The sequence below is a fragment of the Podarcis erhardii genome, assembly GCF_964252035.2.
Source record: "Podarcis erhardii genome assembly, chromosome: 3".
NCBI lineage: Eukaryota > Metazoa > Chordata > Lepidosauria > Squamata > Lacertidae > Podarcis > Podarcis erhardii.
Genome location: NC_138507.1, coordinates 67,614,998 through 67,628,068, shown reverse-complemented (window position 1 = coordinate 67,628,068; position 13,071 = coordinate 67,614,998). Strand labels below are relative to the sequence as shown.

The following is a 13,071-nucleotide window of genomic DNA, read 5'->3' as shown; positions in this document are numbered from 1 at the left end:
CCCATTGTTTCCAGTGGGGAAATAGCCTTTTATTTTATTTTTTAAATTATTTATATATATATATATAACAGCTCATGGAAGGAAGAGCGCAAAGTATTTCTCTGCCCTCACTTCTGCCCTAATAGCTTGAGCCTGGCACAGTGTAGGATGAGGCAGCTCAACTACTTTTGTCCTAGCCTGCCCCCCTTTGAATGGTGACTATTAAATGCTGTAAACATTTTCTGTGATATGTTGTGGTGTTTTGAATGCTGCTTTCTTAGGCAATGATGGAAGAGATTGCTGGATTTGAAGATCGCCTGAACAGCCTTAAAAGCAAGGGAGATGACTTAATAAATGAGTGTGCAGAGCATCTCCAAGCAAAATTTAAGCAAAATATAGAAACTCAGCTGCAGGGAACAAGGGATAGCTATTCAGCTATATGTAGCACAACTCAGAGGGTAAGTCCCTATTCATGTATGTTTAGTAGATGTCATTGTAATATATAATCTACTAGATGCAATACAAAAAATACAATATAATGCAAAATACTAGCAAATAGGGTACAAAATGGGCATCTGAATTGAAAACTGAACATAATTACAGATGGAGGAAAATGGAAGACATCTCATCTAAGAGTTGAATTCGAAACTCATTTTGGAACACAGGTCGTTAGAAACTCATTTTGGAAAACTACAGTAATATCTATATTGCTAATATAGATTATATGTATGTTAGGAGTCTTATATCTCTTTACTTATTTGCAGCATTTCCATACGGCCAATTAGCAAAAAGTTTTTAGGTGTTTTATATGTAAAATTAGCAGTTTACTGCCAGCCTGTCAACTTGGGAATAGTTTTATCTTCAATAATGACATCAGAAATAGTAGGCAACTTATTCATGCTTTTTTTTGTAGGTGTACCAGAGTTTGGAGCACGAACTCCAGAAACACGTTAACCATCAAGACACACTTCAGCAGTGTAAAGTTTGGCTCTCTGCTGTTCGGCCAGAGCTAAAGCCAAATCCTCGTCCGCCTTTCAGCATGGCAGATGCTGTTAAGCAGGTAAGAACAGTCCATATTGAAACATTTGATCAAAATAGAGTATTTACCAAAATGGCTGAATCCAAATGTGTGCATAAATAAACAGAGTTGAGTTGTGCAGGACCCTGGTGTGGACTAAGCATCCAGGATCGCACTTGGCAACTGGGGCAGGGGTTCTGGCCAGGCAGGACCTCCCCTTAGCTAGGGGCATGCTTTGATGCTATCCTCCCCCAGGTCCTTTAATCCTCCCAGGTTGAGTTGAGGCAGCCAGAACTGTACCCAAAACTGTACCCTGTATTCCAAATGCTGTTCAACACGTTTGGCTATCTCCAGCAGAAATTGTTTGGTAACGCCTTTCTGTATCATTGCGGCGTGAATTTCAAATAAATGTTTTTAATGTTCAAAAGATATACTTTGCATCTCTATGCAAAAAGTCCCTAAAGACTTTAAAGTCAAAATGAACAAATCCAAATGTGTATTTTGGAGCCGCTTTAAGATACAATCCTATATCTACTTATTATTCTCCAGATTTCTCAAATGTATCTTGAGCCATTGGAAAATCTTATGTTAGTGTTCAGCATGTTGGATCCAGAATGAGGAATTCTAGCTGTGTCCTCAATAAGATTTATCACCCCCAAATTGTAACGCTACTTTAAAAAATTAAGTAGTATATTCCGTTCATGAAGGAGTATATATCTTGCAGAGCATGCCCTTGAAAAGCTGCTACTTGAAGTTGTAATATTATTAAGACTAGGCTGGATTAAGAAATTAGAAGCCAGACAGTGATGAATCTGTTCAGATGGACAGTAATTAGTTGGTCTAGACAGCCAATCCCTTATTGTTAATTCTCCAAGAACCAGAATCTTGTCCTGTTTTTGTTTTATGAAGTCATGGACATAGCTTTCAGTCAGATCTCAAGTAGCCTAACAGATATTTTGTTTTTTGGGGAAATGTTAAATATAAACTTAAATATTAGCATGCATTAATATAGTGAAACAAGATGACGAGTGGATGGATAATTGCATGCTTGGTTGATGTGTTGCATCTTTGTTATTTATTATTTATACACCTTTCTGAATAGTTTGTAACAAAAATAACCATGATGATTCTCTCCTGTTTTCAGTTCATCAGACTGTTGTATAAGTGAAAGCTTTCTTGGTGAAATGTGAAAATATGTTCTCATGAAAAACTTTTCTTATTCTTTTTAGGTTAAGCATTTCAGAGCCCTGCAGGAGCAAGCAAGCACCTATTTGGATCTTTTGTGCTCTATGTGTGATTTATCAGACAGCACAGTGAAAAATACAGCAACAGACATCCAGCTGACAAAGCAAACGGTATGGGATAAACTGTGGCAGACCTCCTCTAATCCTTCTTAGAGGTGCAATTGTCTTACTGTGTCACAAGGGTAATAGCAGTTTGAAGAAGCTATTTCAATTTGCATCTGAAAGATATGCATCAATAGCATACCAACTGATGCCGTAATACCTAGAAAACAATAAGTGGTATATCTTTATAGTAGGTAAATAAATAGACTAGCAACGTTTAACATATATCAGTATTATTTTAAGAAGTCAGGCCTTTATTTTACTGCAGAGTATTGCAGCATTTCAGAGTGAGTTTGCATATTTAAGCTTTCTTCATTGCTGCTACATAAAAGATTCTAATATTTTCTGAGGCTGAAATCCGCCATGCAACAAAACTGCAATTGCAGTTGCACATTAGGAGTAGGAATCCTAACGGATACATTGACTTTTCCATTTCATTATTAAATTCTCTGTCCTATGACAGAGCAGCCATATTAACTTTAAAGTATAAAAAATGCATTCATTTATGCACATGCATTTATACAGTGCAAACAAATTGGGTTGTTGTTTTTAAAAAATGTTCTGAATGATATTTCCATAGTAAGAAATTTTGCTCATAGTAAATAGAATATTTATTGTTGACAAATAAATTATACACAAAAACTGTTCAGCAGTGACCTGTACCACCTGTAAACATTCAGATTGACTCTTCTTCCCAGAAAGCAAAATAATACAAATCCAGGCCATCTATAAACTATAGTCCAAACAAACCGGTACTGCTGACAATGTTTTCAAAGTCTCTAGAAAGAGAGGTAAAAGATGCAAAGAGAAACTTTAAAGTTCACTCAGTGTTGTCTGTTTCTATCCTTAATTTTAATAAATTATTTAATGAGTGGAGTGTTACCATGCTATGGTCATATTGGTTTTGAAATTTCACAGGGTTAAGTCATTCTGGATCCTAGAGACTTATGCAAGCTTCCTTTATCCTCTATCTCTGTGGCCCATCCCCACCCCCTGCTGTAAATCTATCACAAGAGTCTGCCCTACATAAAGAGAGGTAGTGTACATCTTAAGACAGCCCATAAAGAATTGCATTAAAATGTTCCTGCTACCCTCCCACATATTTTTCAGATTGAAGATCGGATAATGAACTCACAGTACCTTGCTCAGGGCTGGGAGGAAATAAAGCAAATGAAGGCAGAGCTTTGGATATGTTTTCAGGATGCAGATCAGCAACTGCAGAATATGAAGAGGCGAGGGGCAGAGCTGGAAATAAACATTGCTCAGAATATGGTGTTGCAGGTGAAGGTAAGGGGCAGCTTCCATTCAAATAAAAGAGAAATCTGTAGCTAACAGGTGGTTTATTTTTATTTTTATGTTTGCATATACTTGACACTGTTTGACTGTTATATATTTCTCCGGAAGAAGTGCAGTTATGCAGAAAGAATGTGGGCAGGAGTGGCACTTTATGTGTTTATGCCATGGTATGTTAGAGCTGGAAGATGAATGCCCTTTTGAGTTATACAGTTGACTTGATTTCTGAAAAATCAACCATAATCCAGGAAACTGATATAGGCCACTTAGGTTTGGTAGACAACTACCTTCAGCTGGCAAAATAAAGACATTTTCCTCTGAAATTGATTAGTTATTTTAGAGAAGTAGGTAGTGGCCGAGTTTTCAAAATACATTCTACGCTTACGCGTGGGTAAAACATTCTCCAGGTTATCTCAAAATGCCAGGTTGATAAAAGTACATTAAGGGAGTACACGTGATCCACTCCACATAACATGAAGGAAGCTGTGGGACGGCATGGACCGGTCCTGCCTGCTACCTTTGCCATATGCTGCTGTCACTTATAAACAATCAGAAAAAGTTCTCCTCACAGCTCCTGCATTTGAAGAGAGACCCAAATCATCTGTATCCAGGGGAACCCTTTCTGATCAACATGAAGTGGACGTTCATTGGAAGAGTAAGATGATGGGACACAGCAGTGCTGAAGGACAGAGCTAGCTTATGTGACTATATAGCTCCTCTGCACACATTTCTAACATGGAATTTGCTGTATGTAACCCATAATGGAAAACTAGTAAATTTAATCCTACATTTTTAAAGAGCAAGAGTCATGTTTTTTTAAAAAAGATAAGTAGCCTCAGGGGAGGGGCATTTAGAACAGAGAATTGATGGGAAGAGAGTGCATAACATTTTCCTCACTTCTCCCCTGCTCCATGCTTCTTCCCTGCTCCAAATCAACTACCTTAAGTAGCTTCTCTACCCATGAGATTCCAAAGCTGTGTTTGCTCTGCTCTGTGAGAATCCAGTGGGAAAGCTGCTCAAGGAGTATTTTGGAGCAAAGAAACACTAAGCAGGGAAAGAGGGTCTGGGTACCCCAAACCCTCACCAGAGCAGCTTATTTTAAAGAAAAAGACTGTCGGTAGTCTTGTTACATACATTTGCATATAGCGTATAGTTTGCCTCTAAAAAAGGAGCTACAGTGGTACCTCGGGTTACATACGCTTCAGGTTACATACGCTTCAGGTTACAGACTCCACTAACCCAGAAATAGTACCTCGGGTTAAGAACTTTGCTTCAGGATGAGAACAGAAATTGTGCTCCGGCAGCAGCAGGAGGCCCCATTAGCTAAAGTAGTGCTTCAGGTTAAGAACAGTTTCAGGTTAAGAACGGACCTCTGGAACGAATTAAGTACTTAACCCGAGGTACCACTATATTGTAATTTCTACCTAAGGCTTTCCAACCTAAGGCTCAATTTGCCTTCTTCATGGGACATTATAGAGAAAACAGGACAAGGAAGAGACAGTTTTCCTTCTAAGGGTGTAAGGAAGAGGGAAAGGGGGCTGGTGGATCCTTTGTGAACTTTCTTTCTGAATCTGGAAGGAAGATCTGCCATTCGAAAAAGCTCTTACTTCTTTGTTCCCCATGAACTGTCAAAACAGAAATCTTGACATCTCATGAAACAGAAGAATAATGATCTGTCTTCTATAATTTTTTGTGATACAGCCTAAATAGAATGCATTATACATTCTCATTTAGTTCTCAGGTTGTTAATTCATTACCATTTTCCTTTTTGTATCTCCTCATACAGGAGTTCAGTCAGAAGCTGCAGTCTAAACAGACAGCTTTGACAGCTGTGACTGAAAAGGTGAGCAAACTAACCCAAGGACAGGAGTCACCAGAGCACAAGGAAGTAGGACGCTTGAGCAACCATTGGTTGGATCTTTGCCTTCAAACAAGTAATGTGCTCCTACACAGGGAGGAAGATCTTCAGAGGACAAAGGACTATCATGACCGCCTAAACGTAGTAGAAGTCTTTTTGGAAAAGTTTACACAAGAATGGGACAACTTGGCAAGGTAGGGACTTGTGGGTTGAGTCAAGAAAATCTGTAACACTTCTTTGATACAGACATTGCTAAGGTGACCACTTTTCAGAACTATACTCACATGAATATTTGGAACTGCCATTATGCTTTTCTGGTTTTAAATCTATTCTGTTGTAAATGTTGCTCTTGTACTTTTGGAAGCCACATTGGTAGGGTTTTCCTCTAAAAGGCAAATTGTAATGAATAGAAAATTTGACTATATTGAGCTCTTTTGGTCCATTTAGTTCAGTATTGTCTGTGCTAATTGGAAGTAGCTCTCCAAGGGCTTAGATAAAGACTTTTGCTAGGCCTGCTACCCTAGGATCTTTTTCACTGAATACGATAAAGATTGGGCCTAGGACTTCATTCATGCAAAGCATGTGCTCTAGTACTGAGCATCAGCCCTCCTACAGCCTTTACACTCATGTACCCCTACCTGAGTTTTTATTAATTTACTTATTAATAATGCCTCCATAAGTCCCTCTCTCCTTCAGGACCAACTATGAAAATGGAAGAAGAGAATGAGCAAGTGAAGAGTGAGCAAGTCTAAACACATGCTTGCACTGCTTGTGGACACACTAGGGTTAGGGCAATGTTACAGTCATAGGAGATATTGGCATATTTTATATTGAAGAGTTGGCAGTGTGTGTAGATGCTTTTAAGTTAACAGTATGCCTCAAAGGTTTGCTGAAATGATTGAAAGGATAGTGTACCTAGATGGGTGAACTCCTCTTCAAGCTCACCTTGTAAGTTCAGTTTTTACAAGGTTTCATAGAGAACTCTCAGAAAAGCATGACCTTTTGAAGCCTTTTTGAGATATACCGTATTTTTCGCCCTATAGGATGCACTGGCCCATAGGACGTAGCTCCTTTTTGGGGGGGGGATGAATAAAAAAAGTTATTTTCCCCCCCAGCCGCGGGGCTGGGGCGGGGGAAGCCCAAGCTTCCCCCGACCCCAGCCCCCAGAACAGGCTGCTATCCGCAAGCCTTGCGAGCCTGCAGCAACTCCCGCAGGGCTCCCCAGGCTGCGGATATCTGCCCGAAGCGTGGGGCGTTCTGCTTCAGCGCGCCCCACGCTCCGGGAAGCAGGCTGCTATCCGCAGCCTAGGGAGCCCTGCAGGAACTCCCGCAGGGCTCCCTAGGCTGCGGATATCTGCCCGAAGCGCGGGGAACTCCCGCGGGCTCCCCAGGCTTGCAGATAGCTTCTGAAGCCTGGAGAGCGAGAGGGGTCGGTGCGCACCGACCCCTCTCGCTCTCCAAGATTCAGCGAAAGCCTGCATTTGCCCCATAGGACGCACACAGATTTCCCCTTCATTTTTGGAGGGGAAAAAGTGCGTCCTATGGGGCGAAAAATGTGGTATATTAAAAATATCTTCATCTGCATATCTTCAATCTTCCTCTCTCCAGCCCACCTTCCACCTATTTATAAAGTTCTAGTCCCCACAACTACAATTCAGAGTGGTATCTGCACTTGTCTTGCTCCTGTAGCAGAGCCAGGTAGAGCAAGGGAGGAGGAGCAAGAAAGATACTGGCATTTCTTCCTCCCACCATTGCCAGAGCAGCAGCAGGCTAAGCAGGTGCCAAGGTGAGCAGGTAGATTGGTGGGTCGGTGACTGGATGGATGAGAGGAGATGACATATTTGCTCTATAACCCAAAAGAAGAACATGGGGGACTGCAATGCTTATCTTGGGGATCATATTTGAAGGCAAAGACCTATGCACTCTAGTGACATCTCCAGCTATACAGAAGTTTGCAGTGGCAGTGTATTTTGCAATAATTGCTTTACATATGATTTTTAAATCTGTAATGCCCTTAGGGAATGAAGAGATTTTCAGATATTCACATTGCTCGAACACCTCTTCCACCCACCCACCCAGTGCTATTGTTTATATTGAGTTGTTCTCTTAATTTACTTGTTTTTAACAGATCGGATGCTGAAAGTACCACTACCCATCTAGAGGCTTTGAAAAAGCTAGCATTGGCTCTGCAGGAGAGACGATTTGCTCTTGAAGACTTGAAGGATCAGAAGCAGAAAATAACAGAACATCTAAATCTGGATGACAGAGAGTTAGTAAAAGAGCAGACGGGACACTTTGAGCAGCGCTGGATCCAGCTAGAGGACCTTATCAAGAGGAAAATTCAACTGTCTGTCACCACATTAGAAGAGCTGAGTATGGTGCAGACTAAACTTCAGGAATTAATGGAATGGGCAGAAGAGCAGCAACCTAGCATCTCTGAAGCTCTCAAACACAGTCCACCACCTGAGCTGGCTCAGAACTTCCTCATGGATCATCTCACCATTTGCAGTGAAGTGGAAGCCAAACAACTTGTTTTGAAAGCACTTACAAAGGATGCCAGTAGGGTGATGACTAATTTGGGGCTTAATGAAAGACAGGTGCTCCAGAAATGCCTATCAGATGCCGAAAATCATGTGGATTGCCTTAGTGATTTGGTTGGTCAGAGGAGAAAGCACCTGAATAAGGCGTTATCTGAAAGAACTCAATTCCTCTTGGCAGCCTTTCAAGCAATGAATCACATTCAACAACATGAGAAAAAGGTAATGTTCTATGAGCATATTTGTTTGCTACCAGAAGATGTAAGCAAACAGATCCGGGTTTGCAAGAGTACACAAGCCAGCCTTAAGGCCTACCAGAGTGAAATATCTGCCCTGTGGTCTCAAGGAAGGACATTAATGAAGGAAACAACAGAGCAAGAGAAGACTGAAGTGTTAGAGAAACTGCAAGAGCTACAGAACATGTATGACACTATTTTGCAAAAATGTAGCCAACGACTAATAGACCTGGAGAAACATATGGTTTCTAGAAAATATTTCAAGGAAGATTTGGATAAATTATGCCACTGGCTTAAGCAGTCTGATATTGTTTCATTCCCAGAGATCAATTTAATGAACAGCAATTCTGAACTTTATTCCCAATTAGCAAAGTATCATCAAATTCTTGAGCAGTGCTCTGAATATGAAAATCTTCTGTTGACATTGCAAAGGGATGGCCAGGAAATCTTACCATCACTCAATGAAATGGATCGTTCTTATCTTGATGAAAAGCTGAATGCCTTGCCTCAACAATTCAGTGTGATTGTTGCTCTGGCTAAGGACAAATTCTGTAAAGTCCAAGAAGCAATCTTGGCCCGTAATGAATATGCATCATTAATTGAATTGACAACAAAGGCTCTGTCTGAATTGGAAGATCAACTAGTGAGCCTACATAAGGCCCCTTTTACCCTCTTAGCCAAAGAAGCTGTGTCACTCCAGCAAGATTACAGAAGCATCCTGGCTGAAGTCATAAACCTTGGTGCTGCTGTTGATGAATTAAACCAGAAGAAGGAAGCATTTCGGAGCACTGGGCAACCATGGCTGCCAGAGGAGATGCTACTGCTTACCACCTTGTATCACAAACTAAAAAGGCAAATAGAACAGAAAGTAAACCAGTTGGAAGATATGATAGAAGCATATCAAGAACATGAAGAAATGTGTAAGCAACTTGAGATGCAGCTAAATTCTGTAAAAGAAGAGCAAGCAAAAGTTAATGAACAAACACTCCCAGCAGAGGAAAAACTGAAAATGTACCATTCCTTGGCTGGCAGTCTGCAGGATGCTGGGATCCTTTTGAAACGCATAGCTGAACATCTTGAGATGCTTTCCTCCCAACTTGACCCATCTGTGCATGAAGGAGCAAATCATCAGGTGCGAACTTGGCAGGAGATGCTGAAGACGTTGCAAACTGCCATTGGTGATACTGTAATAGAGTGTGAAAACAGACTGGTGCAAAGCATAGATTTCCAAACTGAAATCTGTCGCTCCCTTGATTGGCTGAGGCACGTTAAGGCAGAACTGAACGATCAACTGAGTATTGAATTAAAGCTGAACATTATCCAGGAAGAGATTCGTAAAGTTCAGATTCAGCAGGAAGAAGTTCAGTCCAGCCTAAGGATAATGGGAGCACTAAGCAGTAAAGAAAAGGAGAAGTACACAAAGGCCAAAGAACTGATACCTGCTGACTTGGAAAATAGTCTTGCTGAACTCTCTGAACTTGATGGTGAAGTGAAAGAAGCAATACACAAGCGGCAGGTCAGTGAATCTTGCATTCCTTTAATTTTTTTCCAACATTAAGAAGACGAGGAATTAAAGATTTGTATTAGAATGATCAGTATGGCATAATAACCAGGGTTAACCTGCTGAAGCCAATTTTAGATTTCATGCTGTTAGTATGGCTGTTATTGGCTCAGTTTGCTCCTAATTCTTAGCCAAACTATGGTGATGCGTGAACAAGCAAGGATGTGGGCAGTCCTGTTTAGGGAAGCTTTTAATATTTGATGAATTATTATATTTTAATTTTTGTTGGAAGCCACCCAGAGTGGGCATAGTATAAATAAATCATCATCATTATGATTTAAAGCAAAAAAAGCAGCCACTTTGCTCTTGTCCTGCTCATACTTCTGCTGTGCTATCCCCATATAAGACCTGGCTTGGCTTAGCATCATATCTGAATGTGGACTCATGGTGCTTCTACTCAGAACATCAAACTTTGGGTATATCTCATGGTTTTTCTGGAGCAAGACAAACCATGGCTTAGATCTGGCTAGATCAGTAGAATCAGAGGAGGAGCAAAGCGGCTGTGTTTTTGTTCCAGGTGCTTACTCTCCTGGTTTAGGATTACCAGAAAACCTGGCCAACAGAACCTTAAACAGCATAGGCAATGTAAGTGCCAATTTTTTAAAAAACCAAAAGTTGTTATTATACACCAAAGGTTTTTTAGTCCACAGCTCCTGAGACCATAGAGGCAAGGCCCTAATCACTTTAAAGATTTTGGTGCCCAAGTATGTATCTAATTTAAAATAGAAACGATAATAAACCATAAAATGAAATTTGTATTTTTCAAAATGAAACAAAATCTACAGTAAGATGGGAAGTAATGTTTATTTTTGTATACTTCCACTTTATTTACATTTGAAAAAAATTCTCCTACTTTTAAAATTGCAGTCTTTGATTAGAACTAATTTTACATAGCACATCTGCTTCTATACTTAAGAGTTAAGGCATCCAGCCTGCCTTGTTGCACAGTTGTTCTGTTAGGTGAAGTATATTAAAAATCCCAAGAAAATGAATGCTCAGCTGAGCAATTTGTGACCATTAATGTTAAAAATCCAGTAATAGATTAATCCATCCCTGCATAGAGACTTACTCTCTCCTTTTAGTCTGATCTGCCTCATGCTGTGGACATGAGCATAATGCACTCTACTAATAGTCTGGCCATAAACATGAGGCATGTAGGACTTGCTCCATGGTAAATATGCTGTAGGATCATAACTTTGCTTCTTGGGCATCATCAGTGGCTTTTACTAAGAGAAGCTCCCTTTAATAGAGTTTGTGGAAGAGGGGAAATCTGTCGCATAAAATAATGAGCAATAGTGAGACAATTCTAATGCAGATATTTTGTGCAGGAATGTGGGAACCCTGTCCCTTTATTTTGATTGAATTTTCCACTCCATGATCTTGGAACTTAATAGAAACCCTTCAGTGTCTCTAGTAACACTTTTAGGAGTACAGATCATATATATGTACACTTGAATGCACTTACAAATGCAGGTGTTATCTGTTGTATTCAACAATGCGTGTATTTTGCATTAGTCATCCCTGCTCTTATACTCCAGTACAGTTTCCAGATAGATTGGACAGAAGGTGGATTCAACGTCGCTGTTGATTTTAGCAGAACTGTGTTAAATCAAACCTGCTGGTTATCACAGCCTCCCTAATTATATATGTTATATAAGTGGTGTTTTTTCTTAATGACCATATATGTCATTTTAATTTGTTTGTTTTCAGGATAAATTGAATAAATTATATAGCCTGTGCCAAAGATACTACCAGGTTTCCCAGACTGCTAGTGACTGGCTTGAAGACGCCCAGGAATTGCTACAGTTGGCACGAAATGGCCTCGATATGGAGAACTCGGAGGAAAATCTAAAGAACCATATAGATTTTTTTAGCACTGAAAAGCAATTCCGTGTGCATTTGGGAGAACTGCGGACCCTTGTGGCCGACATGGAGCCCTTTATTCAAGTCACAGGAAAAGAGGAGCTGGAGCAGAACATGAAGGCTTTAGAAGCGAAAGGCGTGGAATCAGAACAAGAAGCAGAAGCCCAGAAAGTACAACTGCAAAGGTACATTTTCAGTTTTTGAAATGTCAGATAATATGTCTAGCAGATAGTTGCTGTCCTCTTTTCAGAAAGGCAGCTGTTGGGAAATGGGAGGATAAATGGTTATTTTATAAAACATTTACAGTGCAATCCAGCCAAAGTTAAGCACTGCGGGTTTTAATTGCCATTGATTTTAAATAACTATACATGCCATTTCCTACTCAGAAATAAGTTCCATTGTTTGATTTCTTTTCAAGTTGTGCTTCTGAGTGGCAGGAGTATCAAGTGGCAAGACAGCAAGTTATTGACCTGATGAATGAATCTGAGAAGAAATTATCTGAATTTTCTGTAGCTAAAGCAACTTCCAGTCTTGAAGCAGAAGAAAAATTAATATCACATAAGGTAAAGCTTCTGAATTATGTCGGGTCATATTTTCTCCATTGAAACCACAGGCCTTAATTTAACGCAATCTGTTTCAGCTATGCTACACACTTAATGAAGCATAAGGTATGCTAAAAAAAAATTTAATTATTTTCTTAAGATACAAAAAAAAAAATCATTCTCGTTGCTTCCTCAGTCACTGGTGTCTGTAGTGAACTCTTTTCATGGGAAGGTCACATCACTGGAGGAGAAGGCATGCCGCCTAGAGAAAATAGGCAACGATGCCAGCAAGGCAACCATAAGTAGATCCATGACTACCGTTTGGCAGCGGTGGACAAGGCTTCGAAGTGTTGCCCAGGACCAGGAGAGGATTTTGGAAGAATCAATGCAGAAATGGAATGTATTTAACAATAAGGTATAAGGATCAAGGTTATTTGGTATCTCTTATTCACTATTAGTCATTCTGTGCAAGTATATTTTGCATTTGTAATGTCAACATTTGAATATTAAAATGAAGAGTTATAGGAAAAGAATATTTTACATATACATGGAAATAAATACCACTTAAAAAGATGGGTTTCACTGAAAATGAAGAATTTCTCATTGGATCAACTGCATATCTTACAGTGATGTGATGAAGCAAGCTAATCAACATTGCTGACCCACGCACAGGGTAGCTGTGTGTGGTGCGGGAACAAGCAATAAAATATGACGAACACAATCTAAGTTGGATAAATAGATCACAACTTATTGATTACATAACAGGTTTGATGTAGGCATTGGGCGGGTACCCACGTGTTCAACCAGCCTACCTACAGATTGATGAGCTATATTTCAA

General features: G+C 39.9%; 1 protein-coding gene across 15 annotated transcripts in view; it reads left to right on the top strand.

Annotated features, from left to right (window-relative positions):
- Positions 1-13,071, top strand: part of SYNE1 (spectrin repeat containing nuclear envelope protein 1) — a 278,820-nt gene that overhangs the window by 148,456 nt on the left and 117,293 nt on the right. For all 15 annotated transcript variants that reach the window (XM_081854278.1, XM_081854273.1, XM_081854275.1 and 12 more), the window contains 9 exons: positions 261-437; positions 893-1,039; positions 2,227-2,352; positions 3,454-3,630; positions 5,423-5,688; positions 7,623-9,783; positions 11,539-11,876; positions 12,110-12,254; positions 12,430-12,648. In XM_081854278.1, coding sequence (XP_081710404.1) covers positions 261-437; positions 893-1,039; positions 2,227-2,352; positions 3,454-3,630; positions 5,423-5,688; positions 7,623-9,783; positions 11,539-11,876; positions 12,110-12,254; positions 12,430-12,648 — 3,756 coding nt within the window. The remainder of the gene's footprint in view (positions 1-260; positions 438-892; positions 1,040-2,226; positions 2,353-3,453; positions 3,631-5,422; positions 5,689-7,622; positions 9,784-11,538; positions 11,877-12,109; positions 12,255-12,429; positions 12,649-13,071) is intronic.